The sequence below is a fragment of the Nerophis ophidion genome, linkage group LG07 (assembly GCF_033978795.1).
Source record: "Nerophis ophidion isolate RoL-2023_Sa linkage group LG07, RoL_Noph_v1.0, whole genome shotgun sequence".
Classification (NCBI taxonomy): Eukaryota; Metazoa; Chordata; class Actinopteri; order Syngnathiformes; family Syngnathidae; genus Nerophis; species Nerophis ophidion.
In genome coordinates, this window is record NC_084617.1 from 24,403,919 (window position 1) to 24,423,111 (window position 19,193).

The following is a 19,193-nucleotide window of genomic DNA, read 5'->3' on the forward strand; positions in this document are numbered from 1 at the left end:
GGTCTCTCACAGCCCAGCACGCAATGATGCTGGTCTCTCACAGCCCAGCACGCAATGTGACCCGACTGGTTGTGACGACTCGTCGGTCCTCATTCCTCATCCTCGTCCTCACGACTGCTGACGTCAGCATTTTGGCCGGCTGTCAGGCAATCAGCAGGGACACCTACAGTAACCTTTGACCCCGTCGCCACGCTGCCTGACCCCCACCAACGCACAAGGTGTGTGTCCCCGGCACATCAACACAACTGTGTGTTACCTAGCCCTAGTGACACAATGTGTGTCCCCTCGAGACGTCAACACAACCGGGTGTTGCCTTGCCCTTTTGCCTTTTGTTGTGTCTTACTGTTGTTTTGTGTCATTTCATCTGTCTTATTGTGTATTTTTGTCCTTTAGCATAGTTAATAGTTAATCTGTGAGTTTAAGTTATTGTGTTTTTTTGTGTCTTAGCGATGTTGTGTGTCATTCCGTCTGTTAATCTTTGAGTTGCTGTTTTTTGGTATTTGAGTGCTGTTGTGTGTCATTCTGTCTTTTAATCTGTGAGTTATTGTGTTTTTTTGTGTTTTAGCATTGTTGTGTGTCATTCCGTCTCTGTTATTGTGTGTGTTTTTGTGTCTTAGTGTTGTCGTTGGGTCATTCCTTCTCTGGTTAATGTGTTTTATTGTGTCTTAGAGTTGTTGTGTGTCCTTCCGTTTGTGCAATTGTGTGAGTTATTGTGTTTTTTGTGTCTTACTGTTGTTGTGTGTCATTGCATCAATCCTATTGTTTGTGTTTTTGTGCCTTAGCATTGTTGTGTGTCATTCCGTCTGGGATATTGTGTGTTTTTGTGTCTTACTGTTGTGTGTCATTCCGCCTGTGTTGTGTCTTAGTGACGTTGTGTGTCATTCCGTCTGTGTTATTATGTAAATTATTGTTTTTTTTGTGTCTTAGTGTTGTTGTGTGTCATTCCGTCTGTGTTATGTAAGTCATTGTGTGTTTTTGTGTCCTACTGTTGTTTTGTGTCATTTCATCTGTTTTATTGTGTGTATTTTTGTCCCTTAGCATTGTTGTGTGTCATTCCGTCTGTTAATCTGTGAGTTATTGTGTATTTTTTTTTGGTCTGAGTGTTGTTGTGTGTCATTCCGTCTGTGTTATGTCAGTTATTGTGTGTTTTTGTGTCTTACTGTTGTTTTGTGTCATTTCATCTGTCTTATTGTGTGTTTTTGTCCCTTAGCATAGTTAATAGTTAATCTGTGAGTTATTGAGTTTTTTTGTGTTTTAGCATAGCTGTGTGTCATTCCGTCTGTTAATCTTTGAGTTAGTGTTTTTTGGTACTTTAGCGTTGTTGTGTGTCATTCTGTCTGTTAATCTGTGAGTTATTGTGTTTTTTTGTGTTTTAGCATTGTTGTGTTTCATTCCGTCTCTGTTATTGTGTGTGTTTTTGTGTCTTAGTGTTGTCGTTGTGTGTCATTCCTTCTCTGTTATTATGTAAGTTAATGTGTTTTCTTGTGTCTTAGAGTTGTTGTGTGTCCTTCCGTTTGTGCAATTGTGTGAGTAATTGTGTTTTTTGTGTTTTACAGTTGTTGTGTGTCATTGCATCTATGCTATTGTGTGTGTTTTTGTGCCTTAGCATTGTTGTGTGTCATTCCGTCTCTGTTATTGTGTGTATTTTTGTGTCTTAGTGTTGTCGTTGTGTGTCATTCCTTCTCTGTTATCATGTAAGTTAATGTGTTTTTTTGTGTCTTAGAGTTGTTGTGTGTCCTTCCGTTTGTGTAATTGTGTGAGTTATTGTGTTTTTCGTGTCTTACTGTTGTTGTGTGTCAGTGCATCTATGCTATTGTGTGTGTTTTTGTGCCTTAGCATTGTTGTGTGTCCTTCCGTTTGTGTAATTGTGTGAGTTATTGTGTTTTTCGTGTCTTACTGTTGTTGTGTGTCAGTGCATCTATGCTATTGTGTGTGTTTTTGTGCCTTAGCATTGTTGTGTGTCATTCCGTCTCTGTTATTGTGTGTATTTTTGTGTCTTAGTGTTGTCGTTGTGTGTCATTCCTTCTCTGTTATCATGTAAGTTAATGTGTTTTTTTGTGTCTTAGAGTTGTTGTGTGTCCTTCCGTTTGTGTAATTGTGTGAGTTATTGTGTTTTTCGTGTCTTACTGTTGTTGTGTGTCAGTGCATCTATGCTATTGTGTGTGTTTTTGTGCCTTAGCATTGTTGTGTGTCCTTCCGTTTGTGTAATTGTGTGAGTTATTGTGTTTTTCGTGTCTTACTGTTGTTGTGTGTCAGTGCATCTATGCTATTGTGTGTGTTTTTGTGCCTTAGCATTGTTGTGTGTCATTCCGTCTCTGTTATTGTGTGTGTTTTTGTGTCTTACTGTTGTCGTTGTGTGTCATTCCTTCTCTGTTACTATGTAAGTTAATGTGTTTTTTTGTGTCTTAGAGTTGTTGTGTGTCCTTCCGTTTGTGTAATTGTGTGAGTTATTGTGTTTTTCGTGTCTTACTGTTGTTGTGTGTCAGTTCATCTATGCTATTGTGTGTGTTTTTGTGCCTTAGCATTGTTGTGTGTCCTTCCGTTTGTGTAATTGTGTGAGTTATTGTGTTTTTCGTGTCTTACTGTTGTTGTGTGTCAGTGCATCTATGCTATTGTGTGTGTTTTTGTGCCTTAGCATTGTTGTGTGTCATTCCGTCTCTGTTATTGTGTGTGTTTTTGTGTCTTACTGTTGTCGTTGTGTGTCATTCCTTCTCTGTTACTATGTAAGTTAATGTGTTTTTTTGTGTCTTAGAGTTGTTGTGTGTCCTTCCGTTTGTGCAATTGTGTGAGTTATTGTGTTTTTCGTGTCGTACTGTTGTTGTGTGTCATTGCATCTATGCTATTGTGTGTGTTTTTGTGCCTTAGCATTGTTGTGTGTCATTCCGTCTGGGATATTGTGTGTGTTTTTGTGTCCTACTGTTGTGTGTCATTCCGCCTGTGTTGTGTCATAGTGACGTTGTGTGTCATTCCGTCTGTGTTATTATATAAATTATTGTTTTTTTTGTGTCTTAGTGTTGTTGTGTGTCATTCTGTCTGCGTTATGTAAGTTATTGTGTGTTTTTGTGTCTTACTGTAGTTTTGTGTCATTTCATCTGTTTTATTGTGTGTATTTTTGTCCCTTAGCATTGTTGTGTGTCATTCCGTCTGTTAATCTGTGAGTTATTGTGTGTTTTTTTTGCCTTTTGTTGTGTCTTACTGTTGTTTTGTGTCATTTCATCTGTCTTATTGTGTGTTTTTGTCCCTTAGCACAGTCAATAGTTAATCTGTGAGTTATTGTGTTTTTTTGTGTCTTAACGTTGTTGCGTGTCATTCCGTCTGTTAATCTTTGAGTTATTGTTTTTTGGTATTTTAGCGCTGTTGTGTGTCATTCTGTCTGTTAATCTGTGAGTTATTGTGTTTTTTTTGTGTTTTAGCATTGTTGTGTGTCATTCCGTCTCTGTTATTGTGTGTGTTTTTGTGTCTTAGTGTTGTCGTTGTGTCATTCCTTCTCTGTTTAATAAATAAATAAATGATAAATGGGTTGTACTTGTATAGCGCTTTTCTACCTTCAAGGTACTCAAAGCGCTTTGACACTACTTCCATATTTACCCATTCACACACACATTCACACACTGATGGAGGGAGCTGCCATGCAAGGCGCCAACCAGCACACATCAAGAGCAAGGGTGAAGTGTCTTGCTCAGGACACAACGGACGTGACGAGGTTGGTTCTAGGTGGGAATTGAACCAGGGACTATTGTGTTTTTCGTGTCTTACTGTTGTTTTGTGTCAGTGCATCTATGCTATTGTGTGTTTTTTTGTGTCTTAGAGTTGTTGTGTGTCCTTCCGTTTGTGCAATTGTGTGAGTTATTGTGTTTTTCGTGTCTTACTGTTGTTGTGTGTCATTGCATCTATGCTATTGTGTGTGTTTTTGTGCCTTAGCATTGTTGTGTGTCATTCCGTCTGGGAAATTGTGTGTGTTTTTGTGTCTTACTGTTGTGTCTCATTCCGCCTGTGTTGTGTCTTAGTGACGTTGTGTGTCATTCCGTCTGTGTTATTATGTAAATTATTGTTTTTTTGTGTCTTAGTGTTGTTGTGTGTCATTCCGTCTGCGTTATGTAAGTTATTGTGTGTTTTTGTGTCTTACTGTGGTTTTTGTGTCATTTCATCTGTTTTATTGTGTGTATTTTTGTCCCTTAGCATTGTTGTGTGTCATTCTGTCTGTTAATCTGTGAGTTATTGTGTTTTTGTTTTAGTTTTAGTGTTGTTGTGTGTTATTCCATCCGTGTTATTGTGTGTTTTTTTGTGTCTTAGTGTCGTTGTGTGTCATTCCTTCTGTGTTGTTATGTAAATTATTGTTTTTTTGTGTCTTAGTGTTGTGTGTGATTCCGTCTGTTTTAATAAATTATTGTGTGTGTTTGTGTCTTAGTGTTGTTTTGTTTCATTTCATCTGTTTTGTTGTGAGTGTATTTGTGCCTTAGCCTTGTTGTGTGTCATTCCGTCTGTAATATTGTTTGTGTTTTTGTCTCTTAGTGTTGCTGTGTGTCATTCAGTCTGTGTTATTATGCAAGTTATTGTGTTTTTTTGTGTATTAGTGTTTTTTTGAGTCATTTCATGTTTTATTGTGTGTGTTTTTGTGCTTTAGCATTGTTGTGTGTCATTTTGTCTGTTAATTTGTGAGTTATTGTGTTTTATGTGTCTTAGTGTTGTTGTGTGTCATTCCATAAGTGTTATTGTCTGTGTTTTTGTTTCTAAGTGTCGTTGTGTGTCATTCCGTTTGTGTTACTATGTAAGTTATTGTGTTTTTTTTGTGTCTTAGTGATATTGTGTGTCATTCCGTCTCCATTATAATTTAAGTTATTTTGTGTTTTTCTGTCTTACTAATGTTTTGTGTCATTTCGTCTGTTTTATTATGTGTATTTTTGTGCCTTAGCATTGTTGTGTCGTTCCGTCTGTTAATCTATGAGTTATTGTCTTTTTTTGTCTTAGCGTTGTTGTGTGTCATTCCATCTGTATTATTGTGTTTTTTTGTCTTAGTGTTGTTGTGTGTCATTCTGTCTGTGTTATTACGTAAGTTATTGTGTTTTTTTGTCTTAGTGTTGTTGTGTGTCATTCCGTCTCCGTTATTACTTAAGTTATTGTGTGTTTTTGTGTCTTAGAGTTGTGTGTCCTTCCATTTGTGCTATTGTTTGAGTTATTGTGTTGTTTGTGTTTTAGTGTTGTTGTGTGTCATTGTGTCTGTGTTATTGTGTTTTTTTGTCTCTTATTGTCGTTGTGTGCCATTCCGTCTGTGATATTGTTTGTGTTAGGTTCTTTTTGTGTTTCAGTGTTGCTGCGTATCATTCCGTCTGTGTTATTGTGTAAGTTATTGTTGTTTTTTTTTTTGCGTCTTAGTGAGAGTGTGTGTCATTCCGTCTGTTATTGGGTGTGTTTTTGTGTCATAGTATTGTGTGTCATTTCGTCTGTTATCGTTTGTGTTATTGTTTTTGTGTCTCAGTGTTATTGTGTGTCATTCGGTCTGTTATTGGGTGTGTTTGTGTTGTGTGTCATTTCGTCTATCGTGTGTGTTCTTGTGTTTGTTTTTGTGTCTCAGTGTTATTGTGTGTGTTAGTGTGTAATTGTTTTATGTCTTAGTGTTGTTGTGTGTCATTTTGTCTGTTGTTGTGTCATTCCGTGTGTTATTGCGTGTCATTCAGTGTGTTTTTGTGTGTTATTGTATTTTAGTGTTATTTTTTTTGTCATTCTGTGTGTCTTAGTCTGTGTGTTATTGTGTCTTAGCATTGTTGTGTGTCATTCCATCTGTTATTATCTGTGTTTTTGTGTCGTTGTGTGTCATTCCGTCTGTGTGATTAGGTTATTGTGTTTTTTGTGTCTTAGCGTTGTTGTGTGTCAGTCCGTCGGTTAATCTGTGAGTTATTGTGTTTTTGTGGTCTTAGTGTTGTCGTGTGTCATTCCATTGATTGATTGATTGAAACTTTCATCCGTAGATTGCACAGTACAGTACATATTCCGTACAATTGACCACTAAATGGTAACACCCGAAATTTGTTTTTCAACTTGTTTAAGTCGGGGTCCACGATAATCAATTCTTGGTAAATTCAATTCATGGTGTTGATGGGTGAAAGTGTGTTACAGTGTTATGTTGTATGGCAGTTTTTGTGACAGTATTGTGTAAAAGTGTGTTACAGTGTTATGTTGTATAGGAGTGTAATAACGCGTGTGACAGAAATGTGTTGACGTGTAAAAGTGTTACTTTGTACAGCGGTGTAACAAAGTGTGTGACAGTGCCAAAGTGTGTGTGCAGTGTGAACATTGTGTTTGTCGAGTCAACAGTCAAACCGGTAAAGTCGGTGTCACGTGACGCGGAAGCAAAGCGCAAATATGACTCAGCATTTATGTAAAACTAGTCTGCAGAATAAAATCAATATTTCAGACATCTTTTGTTCGCTGACGAGGAATATTTATTAAAATAAACATTAGTAGTGGAAATGTTTGACACGATAAATATCAGTTTTAACCTAGTCCTTGGCGTGTTAATGAATGACGACCATTTGAAACAGGAAGTGGTCACGTGACGCCGGAGACAAAACATAGATTTACATGACGTCACAGCCGTTCTTCCTCCTTGCGGTCCTCGCCGTCATAACGCTTATAATCTTCATAAGCGGCATTGTCGTAGGCCGTGGACTTGCCCCACGTGACTTTACCGGCCGGGTGGGGGTCGGTGGCGGTTGCGACCCCGGCGTCGACGCCGTCGTCGTCCGCGCGCTTGACGCACGCCGCCGCGGCCATGTCGCGCGTGATCCTCTCCGAGATCTTCCTGACCAGGCGCGCCAGGCTGCTGCGCTTCTTCCGCGGCTCGGCGGCGGGCCTGACGTTGCCCGCGTACCACATGACCCAGAAGGCCAGGCTGAGGAAGATGACGAGCGCGCCGCTGAAGATCAAAAAGTCGCCGTAGAAGCGGCCGTCCGCGCGCACGTCGCCGAACACGCCCACTAGGAGGATGACCAGCCCGATGACGTCACAGGCCAGGCCGGCGAAGAAGAGGGGCGTGCAGTTGCCCAGGAAGACACTGACCGCTTCCATGCTGGAACACCTGCGCCAGAGTAACGGAGGATGCTCGTGCTGGCTCACCTGCAGCCTGGCCACGCCCACCAGCAGCAGGGCCGCGCCCCCCCAGACAAACAAGGTGTGTTCCGGAAGTAGGTAACCAGAAACAGCCCGGGGAGGGTGACGGAAAAGCAGAAAGACCCCGAGCAAGGGGATCGAACCCATAAACTTCGTATTGTGAGGCACACGCTCTCCCGTCATAAAAATCAACTAGTGTAAATAATATCAGATATATTGATTGTTTTAATAACATATATTTAGTACAGTCTAGGACAGTGGTTCTTAAAGGACTACTGAAATGAGATTTTCTTATTCAAACGGGGATAGCAGGTCCATTCTATGTGTCATACTTCATCGTTTCGCGATATTGCCATATTTTTGCTGAAAGGATTTAGTAGAGAACATCGACGATGACGTTCGCAACTTTTGGTCGCTAACAGAAAAGCCCTGCCTTTACCGGAAGTCGACCCGTTGATGGCTCCTCACGTCCTCACATTGTTTTTAATGGGAGCCTCCAACAAAAAGAGCTATTCGGACCGAGAAAACGACAATTTTCCATTAATTTGAGCGAGGATGAAAGATTTGTGTTTGAGGATATTGATAGCGATGGACTACAAAAAAAAAAAAAAATCAACAAAAAAAAAAACGCGATTGCATTGGGACGGACTCAGATGCTTTTAGACACATTTACTTGGATAATTCTGGGAAATCCCTTATCTTTCTATTGTGTTGCAAGTGTTTTAGTGAGTTTAATAGTACCTGATAGTCGGAAGGGTGTATCCACGTGTGTCTTGAGGCCAGTGTCTGATAGAAGGCGACGGCAGCTGTACGGACGGCACAAGCTAAGCTGATTTCCGGTAAGTGGCGACTTTTTACCACAATTTTCTCACCGAAAACTGCTGGTTGACAAGTTGTCAGGATCCATGTTCGCTTGACCGCTCTGATCCATAGTAAAGTTTCACCTCCGGGAATTTTAAACAAGGAATCACCGTGTGTTTGTGTGGATAAAGGCTAAAGCTTCCCAACTCCATCTTTCTACTTGGACTTCTCCATTATTAATTGAACAAATTGCAAAAGATTCAGCAACACAGATGTCCAAAATACTGTGTAATTATGCGGTTAAGGCAGACGACTTTTAGCTGTTTGTGTGTGCAGCGCTAATATTTCCTAACAGTCCGTGACGTCACGCGCACACGTCAGCATTCCGCGACGTTTTCAACAGGACATTTCGCGGGAAATTTGAAATTGCAACTTAGTAAACTAAAAAGGCCGTATTGGCATGTGTTGCAATGTTAAAATTTCATCATTGATATATAAACTATCAGAGTGCGTGGTCGGTAGTAGTGGGTTTCAGTAGGCCTTTAACCTTGTTGGAGGTACCGAACCCTACCAGTTTCATATGCGCATTCACCGAACCCTTCATTAGTGAAAAATAAAATGTTTATTTTTTCTTCAAATTCTAGACAAAGTTATGTCTTTGGTGACACTTTAGTATAGGGAACATATTATAAGCAACAAAGACTTAATTTTGTCATGATCTGTGGTTTGGATCATGTTTTTGTTATTTTATTGTTAGTTTTTGGACTCTTTTAGTTCCTGTTTGCGCTTCCTTGTTTTGTTGGGTTACCATGCCGACTTATGATTTTCACCAGCCTCTTGTTTTCGGACTACGCACCTGTTTCTAATCAAGACCCTTATTTAAGCCTGTCTTTGCCAGTCAGTCGGCCTGGCGTCATTGCTTGTTTTCATGCGATGCCACAGTTAATGTTGCTCGATTCATGCCGTATCCACAAAAGTCTTGTTTATTTCTTGCCAGAGTTTCGTCTTTGTTGGAAGCCATTGTTTATGCTTGTTTGTTTCATGCCACAGTTTTGTGTTTGTTCCACACCATGGTTTATGTTTGTTTACCTCATGCCAAGATTGATCAAGTTAATAAATATGTTCCTACCTGCAAGCCTTGTCCGGAATAGTCCGTTTGCATCCCAGGAGAACAAACCTTGCAGTAAGCTGCGACCCCTCGGTCGTGACAGAATGATCATAAGTCGGTGTGGTAACCAAACAAAACAAGTGCAAACAGGAACTAAGAGTCCAAAAACTAACAAAAAATAACAAAAACATAATCCAGAACAGGGCTTCACGGTGGCAGAGGGGTTAGTGCGTCTGCCTCACAATACGAAGTTCCTGCAGTCCTGGGTTCAAATCCAGGCTCGGGATCTTTCTGTGTGGAGTTTGCATGTTCTCCCCGTGAATGCGTGGGTTCCCTCCGGGTACTCCGGCTTCCTCCCACTTCCAAAGACATGCACCTTGGGATAGGTTAATTGGCAACACTAAATTGGCTCTAGTGTGTGAATGTGAGTGTGAATGTTGTCTGTCTATCTGTGTTGGCCCTGCGATGAGGTGGCGACTTGTCCAGGGTGTACCCTGCCTTCCGCCCGATTGTAGCTGAGATAGGCGCCAGCGCCCCCCGCGACCCCGAAAGGGAATAAGCGGTAGAAAATGGATGGATGGATGGATAATCCAGAACAGAGATCTTGACCAATTTAGAGTTATTTGGACACTATTTGGTTAGGGTTAGGGTCAGGGTTAGAGGGTTAGGCTTATAATAAGGCCATGCCGAATAGGCATTAATAATTACTTAATGACTGGTCAAGAGCCAATATGTTACTAATTTGCATGTTAATAAGCAACTAATTATTGGTGAATATGTTCCCCATACTAAAGTGTTACCATGTTTTTTTTACTGGTGCACAAATTGAACTGTGCATGAACATCACCTTGTTCAAACAACAAAAGCATAAACTCACAACAACTTACACACTTGCAAATCAGTCAGCTGTTGCTGTATCCGTAATACGCCGACAGGAAGAAGTTTGTATTTACAGGATGAGTCGGGTATGTTTTGACCTCCGCCGAACCCCTGAGGCCGACTCACCGAACCCCTAGCGTTCGATCGAACCCAGGTTAAGAACCACTGGTCTAGAACAACTAGCGTTATAAACGTACTCACTCAAAAACGCAAGAACCGGAAGCGGAACCCTGATTGAGTAAGACAAGTCTTTGGGGAGGGGGGACACACAACTTGACGTCCCACGAAAGTTCATCAATGAATCGACTTTTTCCCGGGCTTTTCTTTTCACAGCGCAGAAGAAGAGGAGAGACAGGAAGTGACATCACGTTAGCAAAGCTAACATTTTATGCTTTTTTTGTTTTACTCAGGCATCATTATGGCTTTATTTGGAAGCCCCGCCCCCTTTATGATTTTTATTTTTTAACGATTTTTATTCTTTTTTAATCCAACTTACATTTAAAGGCCTACTGAAATGAGATTTTCTCATTTAAACGGGGATAGCAGGTCCATTCTATGTGTCATACTTGATCATTTCGCGATATTGCCATATTTTTGCTGAAAGGATTTAGTAGAGAACATCGACGATAAAGTTCGCAACTTTTGGTCTCTAATAAAAAAGCCTTGCCTGTACCGGAAGTAGCAGACTATGTGCATGTGACGTCACTGGTTGTAGAGCTCTTCACATCCTCACATTGTTTACAATCATAGCAGCTAGAGCGATTCGGGCCGAGAAAGCGACAATTTCCCCATTAATTTGAGCGAGGATGAAAGATTCGTGGATGAGGATAGTGAGAGTGAAGGACTAGAAAAAAAAAAGAAAAGGCGAGGGCAGTGAGAGCGATTCAGATGTTATTAGACACATTTACTAGGATAATTCTGGAAAATCCCTTATCTGCTTATTGTGTTACTATTGTTTTAGGAAGATTATATGGTACCTGAAAGTCGGAGGTGTGTGGCTAAGGGTGTGGTGACCGCCAGTGTCACCTTCGGGAAATTTAAACAAGGAATCACTTTGTGTTTGTGTGGCTAGAGGCGGCCACAATACACCGCTTCCCACCTCCATCTTTCTACTTTGACTTCTCCATTATTAATTGAACAAATTGCAAAAGATTCAGCAACACAGATGTCCAGAATACTGTGTAATTATGCGATTACAGCAGACTACTTATAGCTTGGATCGGGCTGGAAAAAAATGTCCGCCACAACCGATAACGTCAAACGCACGCGTCATCATACGCGTCATCATACTGCGACGTTTTCAACAGGACACTTCGCGCGGATTTTCGAATTGCAATTTAGTAAACTAAAAAGGCCGCCTGCGATGAGGTGGTGACTTGTCCAGGGTGTACCCTGCCTTCCGCCCGATTGTAGCTGAGCTAGGCGACAGCGCCTCCCGCTACCCGGAAAGGGAATAAGCGGTAGAAAATGGATGGATGGATAAAAAGGCCGTATTGGCATGTGTTGCAATGTTAATATTTCATCATTGATATATAAACTATCCGACTGCGTGGTGGGTAGTAGTGGGTTTCAGTAGGCCTTTAATTTGATGCATGTTTTGTACTAAGTACTAAGTACTTTTGTACTAAAATGTTATTTGAAATCAGTTTAAAGGATTAATTTAACGTATTAATTAACCAACATTTAAATATATTAATCGATGAACACATAAATAAGCGTATATTGGATTTGAGTACAACTGTTTATTAATTCTGCTCACTAGTTATGGCTTTATTTAGAGTCACCATCCCCTGTATCCATCCATCCATTTCCTACCGCTTGTCCCTTTTCAGGTCGCGGGGGGTCGCTGGAGCCTATCTCAGCTGCATTCGGGCGGTAGTCGGGGTACACCCTGGACAAGTAGCCACCTCATCACAGGGCCCCGTCCCCTGTATGGATTTTTAATTTAATTCATGTGAAGGGATTTTATTATTTTTGTATCAAACTTGATTTTGATTTAATGCATGTTTTTGGAAATTCAATCTTATTATTTAAGTTAATAAGTAAAATGTGAATATATTTGATAATATTTAACAATATACAGTTTATATTTAATGAATGTAATAAATAACATTTTCAATGATGAATTAACATATAAATAAGGTTATTTGATCTGAATACAAATATTTACTAACTCTGCTCACTAGTTTTGGTGTTATTTGGAAGCTCCGCCCACTTGACAATTTTTTTTGTTGTTTTTGTTTTATTTTATACTTTTTTAATCAAACTTTAATTCAATTTGATGCATGTTTTTGGGAAACACATATTATTAGTTAAATTAGTTTAAAAAAACAATTTAATTACTTTATAACTAACTATAAAAAGGATTACATTTTTTTTAATATAGCACTTAAATGAGCGAATTTGATCCAACTGTTTGCTAACTCTGCTCACTAATTATGGCCTTATTTGGAAGCCCCGCCCATTTTGGGAATTGTTTTGATTGATTAATGTGAAAAGATTTATTGTACTTTTTTAATCAAACTCAAATTTTTTTTGATACATGTTTTTTTAAAAACCCATTCAGTGTATACAGTCCGTCTATCTGTGCTGGCCCTGCGATGATGAGGCGACTTGTCCAGGGTGTACTCCGCCTTCCGCCCGATATAAATGTATATATGTTTTAATATTTTAATAACCAACATGTAAATTTATTTAATGATTAAGGCCCTGCGATGAAGTGGCGACTTGTCAGGGGTGTACGCTGCCTTCCGCCCGATTGTAGCTGAGATAGGCACCAGCGCCCCCCGCGACCCAAAGGCAATACGCGGTAGAAAATGGATGGTTGGATGGATTAATTTAATAGTTGCATTAATAACCGTATTGATTTGACTGCGTGGGGGAAATGTGCCATTATATTCTTAGCAGTGACGGAGCAGGAAGGAGCTGGGAATAAGTTTGCAATAAAATGTCATGCATTTATTGACATTTCACATTCCTCACGCAACACGGCGGTGGAGTCCTGCGCACAACCTGTGATGCTGGCTCCATTTCTCCTTACACTTGCACCACACACTCCAAACACTGTGGCCACAGCTTTACCCCGGAAAAGACTACAGACCGTGCTAGTCCTCCTTGGCGTTGAGGCGGCGGTCAGATGTTGAAGGCGGGTTGTCGGTGGTAAGCCAGTGGCTTCTTCACTCTGGAGCGTCTCCGGTTCTCCTTGGTGATGGGGATGAGGACCACGCCCACCACCAGCACCATGAGGCCTATGGAGAGCAGGGCGGGGCCCAGGAAGTTGCTCACCTTCCTGCTGTGGCCGGCGAAGTAGAAGCCGCTGATGATGACGCCGCACGCCAGCAGGCCGCCGCCCGTGGACATGAAGTGGATGGGGAACCAGAAGACCTGGCAGCGGCCCGGCGGCGTCTCGGTCGTCCAGAGCGAGTCGCTGCGGGACAGAGTCAGCACGGTGCTGTCCGTGCGGCTGGGCGGCGTCAGCTGGTCCCGGGACTGCGACAGCGCGTACTCCCCCAGTGGGATGTTCTCCGGGCTGCCCGTCATGGCTTCCTGCCGGAGGAGCGAGGAGAGGGCGGCTCACCTTCTGACCTTTGACCTTTGGCGCGAGCGGAGAGGCGGGGACCTACCTTTGAAGACGCCGAGCGAGTGGGATGCCACCGCACCAGAGAAACCAGTAAGAGTCTGACTGACGCTTCCCATGCTCTTCATCCTCCTCCTCCCCTCCTCTCTTCCTCTTCCTCACCCCCCCCCACCCGCTGCCAACAAGACCTCCATCATGGACTCAAAAATTCTGACCGACTCAGCTCTTCTCCAGGAACCACCATGATGATGATGATGATGATGATGCTGATGATGATGGAGGAAGGTCAGCTTACAACTTGATTGATCGCCAAACAGCCCTCAGCCATCATCAATACAGTGTGCGCGCGCATGTTCGTAACCAGACACCATGGCGCGTGACACACTTAAACCCACTAATATTATTTTAGACACGCAACCGCGTTATTTCGCTTTATAACATGAACAAAAAAAAGTAAACAGGGGTGTCACTAGGCCTATTTTAGGGGGGCTCAAGCCCCCCTAAAATATTCTTATGCCCCTCTAAATAATTTGGCATTATATTTTATTTTATTTTATTTTTTAAATACATGCCGAAATATTAATTTTAAAGTGGCCCGAATAAGAGTTTAAAATAAATAATCAAATAACCTATCATTATTCACTCAGTTTCCCCTCACTTCATTGCGTAAGGAGCGCTGACGAGACGAGACGCGCGGCCGCCATCTTGGAGTGGTGATCCACTCCACTCAGTGCAATTATTTTGGCATGAGCAATGAACTGTCAGCACATTTTATCTCACTGAATACCACTGATTTTCACGCGCTTTTTTGTCATGCGTGTAACTATGATAAATGACACATGTTTTGGCGTGTTCAAAGTTTGCTTACTGTGAAACGTATGCACGTGCGCACACAGGCTGGCACTTTTCATTCGGTCAACTTCTGTGTCGTCACACCGGCAATAGCACTGGAAATCCAACAGAGGGCAGCAGCGACACATAGTTGACGACGTGATGGCGGAAGTGCGCTGCAAAATAAGAGCTGGCAAACCATGAGGAAAAAAGATGAGATTTTAGGAAAGAAAATACAAACAATTAGTGAAATTATGTGTCCATTGAATGTTGTTATTTCAATTTTATTTGATAAGAGTAAAAGATTAAATTAATATTTGTATATCTAGAAATGAAGATGTTGTCATTGCCTTCTCGTCGAGTCTGACCAGATGCGATGAGGCCTACATGGACGAGAGGACAAAAGTCTTCTAAGACGAACAGAACAGAAGACTATAAGTATTTTATTCTGAAACCAAGCATTATTCGAATTGCACTTTTAAAATGAAGCATTATCCGGATTTTGCACAATCTCTAAACAAGATGTTTTATGTGGGGGGAAACCAAAGTATCAAATTTGAATAGTTATTTTGCCAATATAGACATATGTAAACTACAATAGCCAAAATATAACATGTCATTAGAATATTTTATGGACTTTTATACTGGACATGACATACATACTGTACATTTTTATTGGTGGGAGAAAAGAGATTGGCTGACAAAAAAAAGCTATAGAGATGTCCCTGTTTACAATAAAATATATACATTTTTGTTGTTGTTGCAAGCTAATTGAATACATAAAGTAAAAACCCAATTATTCAATTGAAATGTGGATGTTACAATAAATTAAATTGTAAAATAAATACAATAAAATCCAAAATATAGAAAAGCCCCTAAAATGCCGACTTCATTGAAGGAAATAAAATTATTTTGGAGTAGCCCAATTAAAAAAAAAAATAAATAAATAAATAAATATATATATATATATATATATATATATATATATATATATATATATATATATATATACACACACACACACACACACACACACAAACACACACATTAGGTCAAGAAAAAAAACACAGAGGCTATTTCATCCCTCCAAGTCTGTTTTGCAAGTTTCACTGCTCTTCAGGGGATATGCTTGCCCTGAAGAGCTGGGAAACCTGCAAAACAGGTTTGTAGGGATGAAATAGCCTCTGTGTTATTTCCTGACCTTACGTATATTCCACTCTACCCCGGTTTTGAGCACTGTATAAGGGATAAACCACAGAATCTCGACTATATATTTATATATATATATATATATGTATATATATACATATGTATATATATATATATATATATATATATAATTGGGCTCATCCAAAAAAACCTTAAATTCCTTTAATTAACTCAGTATTTTCAGGCTTTTCTATTGTTTTGAATTTGATGTCATTTCATTAACAATTTAATTCAATGTAAAATCTACATATATATATTTATATACATTATATATCAGTGGCGGGCCGTGCGTTTCCCACTTAGACCTTCAGTCAGTTCCGACTTCAGTGATTACCTCTCAAAATACCATCATTTATGTCTCCACATGACCGTTATTAGAGAAATACTATACAGGAACACATTTACGCACTACTGTCCATTGACTGACATCAACACTGTACAAAACAGGTTATTTTCTGGAACATTTAAATATCAATAAACCCACATCAGTGATTAAAACATATCTTATGTAGTACTGTCAAAATTAAAATTGCAAAACACATATTAAGCGTGAAAAATAAAGAAATGAAATATTTGAACTCACAATTTGTAGCACCCATTCCAGCTTCCAGGGTTGGCCGACATGGTCTCACAAGATGTAGTTTCTCTTTAAATATCCTTCTTGAACATGGCCTTGCAAATACATGTGTTGTGTTGCAGACGAGGCGTGTTGGCTAAGTTTTTAAAGTTTACTCCACAGCGTCAGTACCATCCAGCTGCATGGCTAAATTCAACAACCTAAAAGGGGCTACTACATGCTCTTTACTACTGTGGCATGCTGGGTAGCGGAGTTCTTATGTTACTTAGCTCATAACATCACAACATATATCTGTCAGCTAAACAATGTTTTGTTCTCCTTCTTTGTGGGTCAACACTTCCTGTTTCCTGCTAAGTTGCAACTTGTGATTGGATACTCACTTTGGAGTGACAAGTGAGTATCCAATCACAGTCTCGTTTACATCAGGCTACTTAGATAGGCTACTGTCAACATCTTGTGACCTGATTGGCTATCGCAACTGTCTATCAACCGTATATGCCCGTTCACTTACAGTGCACGAACGCCTGCATTGTTGATTCTGAAGGCCTCGGGCAGATTTGGTACAGCATGGCAACATAAGCTAGCTGAATTCTGATTGGATAAAAACTCTACAAAATAAAAACAACAGCACTGGAAGGAGCATAATATGACATTAGAGAATATGAATTATTTTAGATATTTAGGGAAAGCCAATAAACATTTTTTTAAATCTTTAATTATGATCATGTTTTCTGGTTATGTTTTATATAAAGTAAAGTAAAGTCAAGTGAAGTACTAATGATTGTCACATGTACATTAGGTGCGGTGAAATTTGTCCTCTGCATTTGACCCATTCCCTTGTTCACCCCCTGGGAGGTGAGGGGAGCAGTGGGCAGCAGCGGTGCCGCGCCCGGGAATCATTTTATGTTGATTTAACCCCCAATTCCAACCCTTGATGCTGAGTGCCAAGCAGGAAGGTAATGGGCCCCATTTTTATAGTCTTTAATATGACTCGGCCGGGGTTTGAACTCACAACCTACCGATCTCAGACTAAAATATGTATCTGGATGTATATTAGACACTCAATCAGACAATAAAAGAAGTCAAAAGAAAGATCACCAGTCGCACCAGATGACTGAAAAAAACATACCATTCAAAATAATCTATAAAATATTTCCAATATAAAATCTTTTAGAGAACATTCATCCATAAAATTGATCCATTATTTGATTTTTGTTCCCTGTTTGGCCAAAGTTTTTTTTTTTAAGCAAAAAAATCAAGCCTCTTATGGTTTGAAATCACTTGTTTTTGTATAAAATAGCAACAGTTCAAGTAGGTATAAACAAATGTGTTTTATTTGGATATGATAGAGGCACCAATTTTAAAGTGAAATTATATATTACACATCCATCCATCCATCCATTTTCTACTGCTTATTCCCTTTAGGGTCGCGCTGGTGCCTATCTCAGCTACAATCAGGCGGAAGGCGGGGTATAGCCTGGACAAGTCGCCACCTCATCGCAAGGCTATTACACACACACACACACATATGTATGTATATATATATATATATATATATATATATATATATATATATATATGTATATATATATATTATATATATTACACATACACACACATATATATATATATTTATATATATATATATATATATATATTATATGAATATTACACACACACACACACACACACACACACACACATATATATACTGTATATATATATATATATATATATATATATATATATATATATATATATATATATATATACAGTATATATGTGTGTGTATATAATAAAATTATACATTATTGAATTGACAAATGTACATATATTTTCATCTGCTTAGCGACAATATATATATATGTATATATTACACACACACACATATATATATATATACAGTATATATATGTATGTATATATCAATCAATCAATCAAGATGGCGGCGCCCGGACGGGCTGCGCTCTCGAGGAGCTCGTGCTAAAGATGGAACATTTGGCAGAAATACCGGACAATTCCACAAACTTTATGGCTGGCTCACATCGTGGTCACTCCGTGATCACGTACGACCGCCAGACACTTCTGGATGTGGACACATCGGGCCGTTTTGGACTGATAGACACTTGCGTGCTAGACTTGCTAACTAGCATGGGAATACATCGGCGGCTACATCCAGCGGCCTGTGAAGCAGGGGAGTCTAGTAGCAGCGGGGGCCGTCTACGGAGCAGACGCCAGCGGTGTGATCGGAAACGCGGATGCCGAGCGGGGCTAAAAACAAAGCAGAAGGCTAATCACCACAGAACACCACTTTCCTCCATCCCGAAGACGGATTTAGATGGAAAATGCGAGACTACTGGTCTGGGTAAGGAGTCAGTTAAATTAGAACAAGTTTTTTCTGCTTTGAGTGTTTCAGAGTTGGACATGTGTTTTACTGAGGTGGCTAACTATGATGCGTGCAGTTTATCAAAGCAACAAACAAACAATCGGAAAATCCCCGTTACTGAGGTGGCTAACCATGATGCGTGCAGTTTATCAAAGCAACAATCAAACAATCGGAAAATTCCTGTCGTATCAATTCCTAGATATGGTCGTAACTATACTAAATGCACTGGGCATAATAAACACAACATTATTAATATTGCTACTACGGATAATTTGATCAAAAACTCCCTAAAACAGCCCACTACCTATAATATAGGTTTTTTAAACATAAGATCATTGTCTCCTAAAACGTTGTTAGTTAATGATATTATCAGAGACAACAATCTTAACGTCATCGGTCTCAGCGAAACCTGGCTTAAACCAAACGACTTTTTTGCGCTAAATGAGGCATGTCCTCCTAACTTTACACATGCGCATATTGCCCGTCCGCTCAAAAGGGGTGGGGGGGTCGCACTAATATACAACGAAAACTTTAACCTTAGTCCTAACATAAATAATAAATATAAATCGTTTGAGGTGCTTACTATGAAGTCTGTCACACCGCTGCCTCTACACCTGGCTGTTATCTACCGCCCCCCAGGGCCCTATTCGGACTTTATTAATGAATTCTCAGAGTTCGTTGCTGATCTAGTGACACACGCCGATAATATAATCATAAT

The 19,193-nt window shown here is 40.0% G+C and overlaps 1 protein-coding gene across 2 annotated transcripts; it reads right to left on the reverse strand.

The window, feature by feature from the left end:
- Positions 1-12,729: 12,729 nt before the first annotated feature.
- Positions 12,730-16,516, reverse strand: LOC133556091 (phosphoinositide-interacting protein-like). Of its 2 annotated transcripts, XM_061905703.1 has the most exons (3): positions 16,096-16,516; positions 14,341-14,493; positions 12,730-13,441 (listed from the first exon to the last, which is right to left on the reverse strand). In XM_061905703.1, the coding sequence occupies exon 3, from the start codon at positions 13,433-13,435 to the stop codon at positions 13,028-13,030; it is 408 nt and encodes a 135-aa protein (XP_061761687.1). In that variant the 5' UTR covers positions 13,436-13,441; positions 14,341-14,493; positions 16,096-16,516; the 3' UTR covers positions 12,730-13,027. The 2 variants fall into 2 exon arrangements, with proteins under 2 accessions (XP_061761687.1, XP_061761686.1); XM_061905702.1 differs by lacking the exons at positions 14,341-14,493; positions 16,096-16,516 and adding an exon at positions 13,519-13,619.
- Between the last annotated feature and the right edge of the window lie 2,677 nt (positions 16,517-19,193).

Excerpts from the sequence above, each read along its gene's own strand:
- LOC133556091 (XM_061905703.1), bottom strand. The coding sequence starts at position 13,435 with ATGACGGGCAGCCCGGAGAACATCCCACTGGGGGAGTACGCGCTGTCG.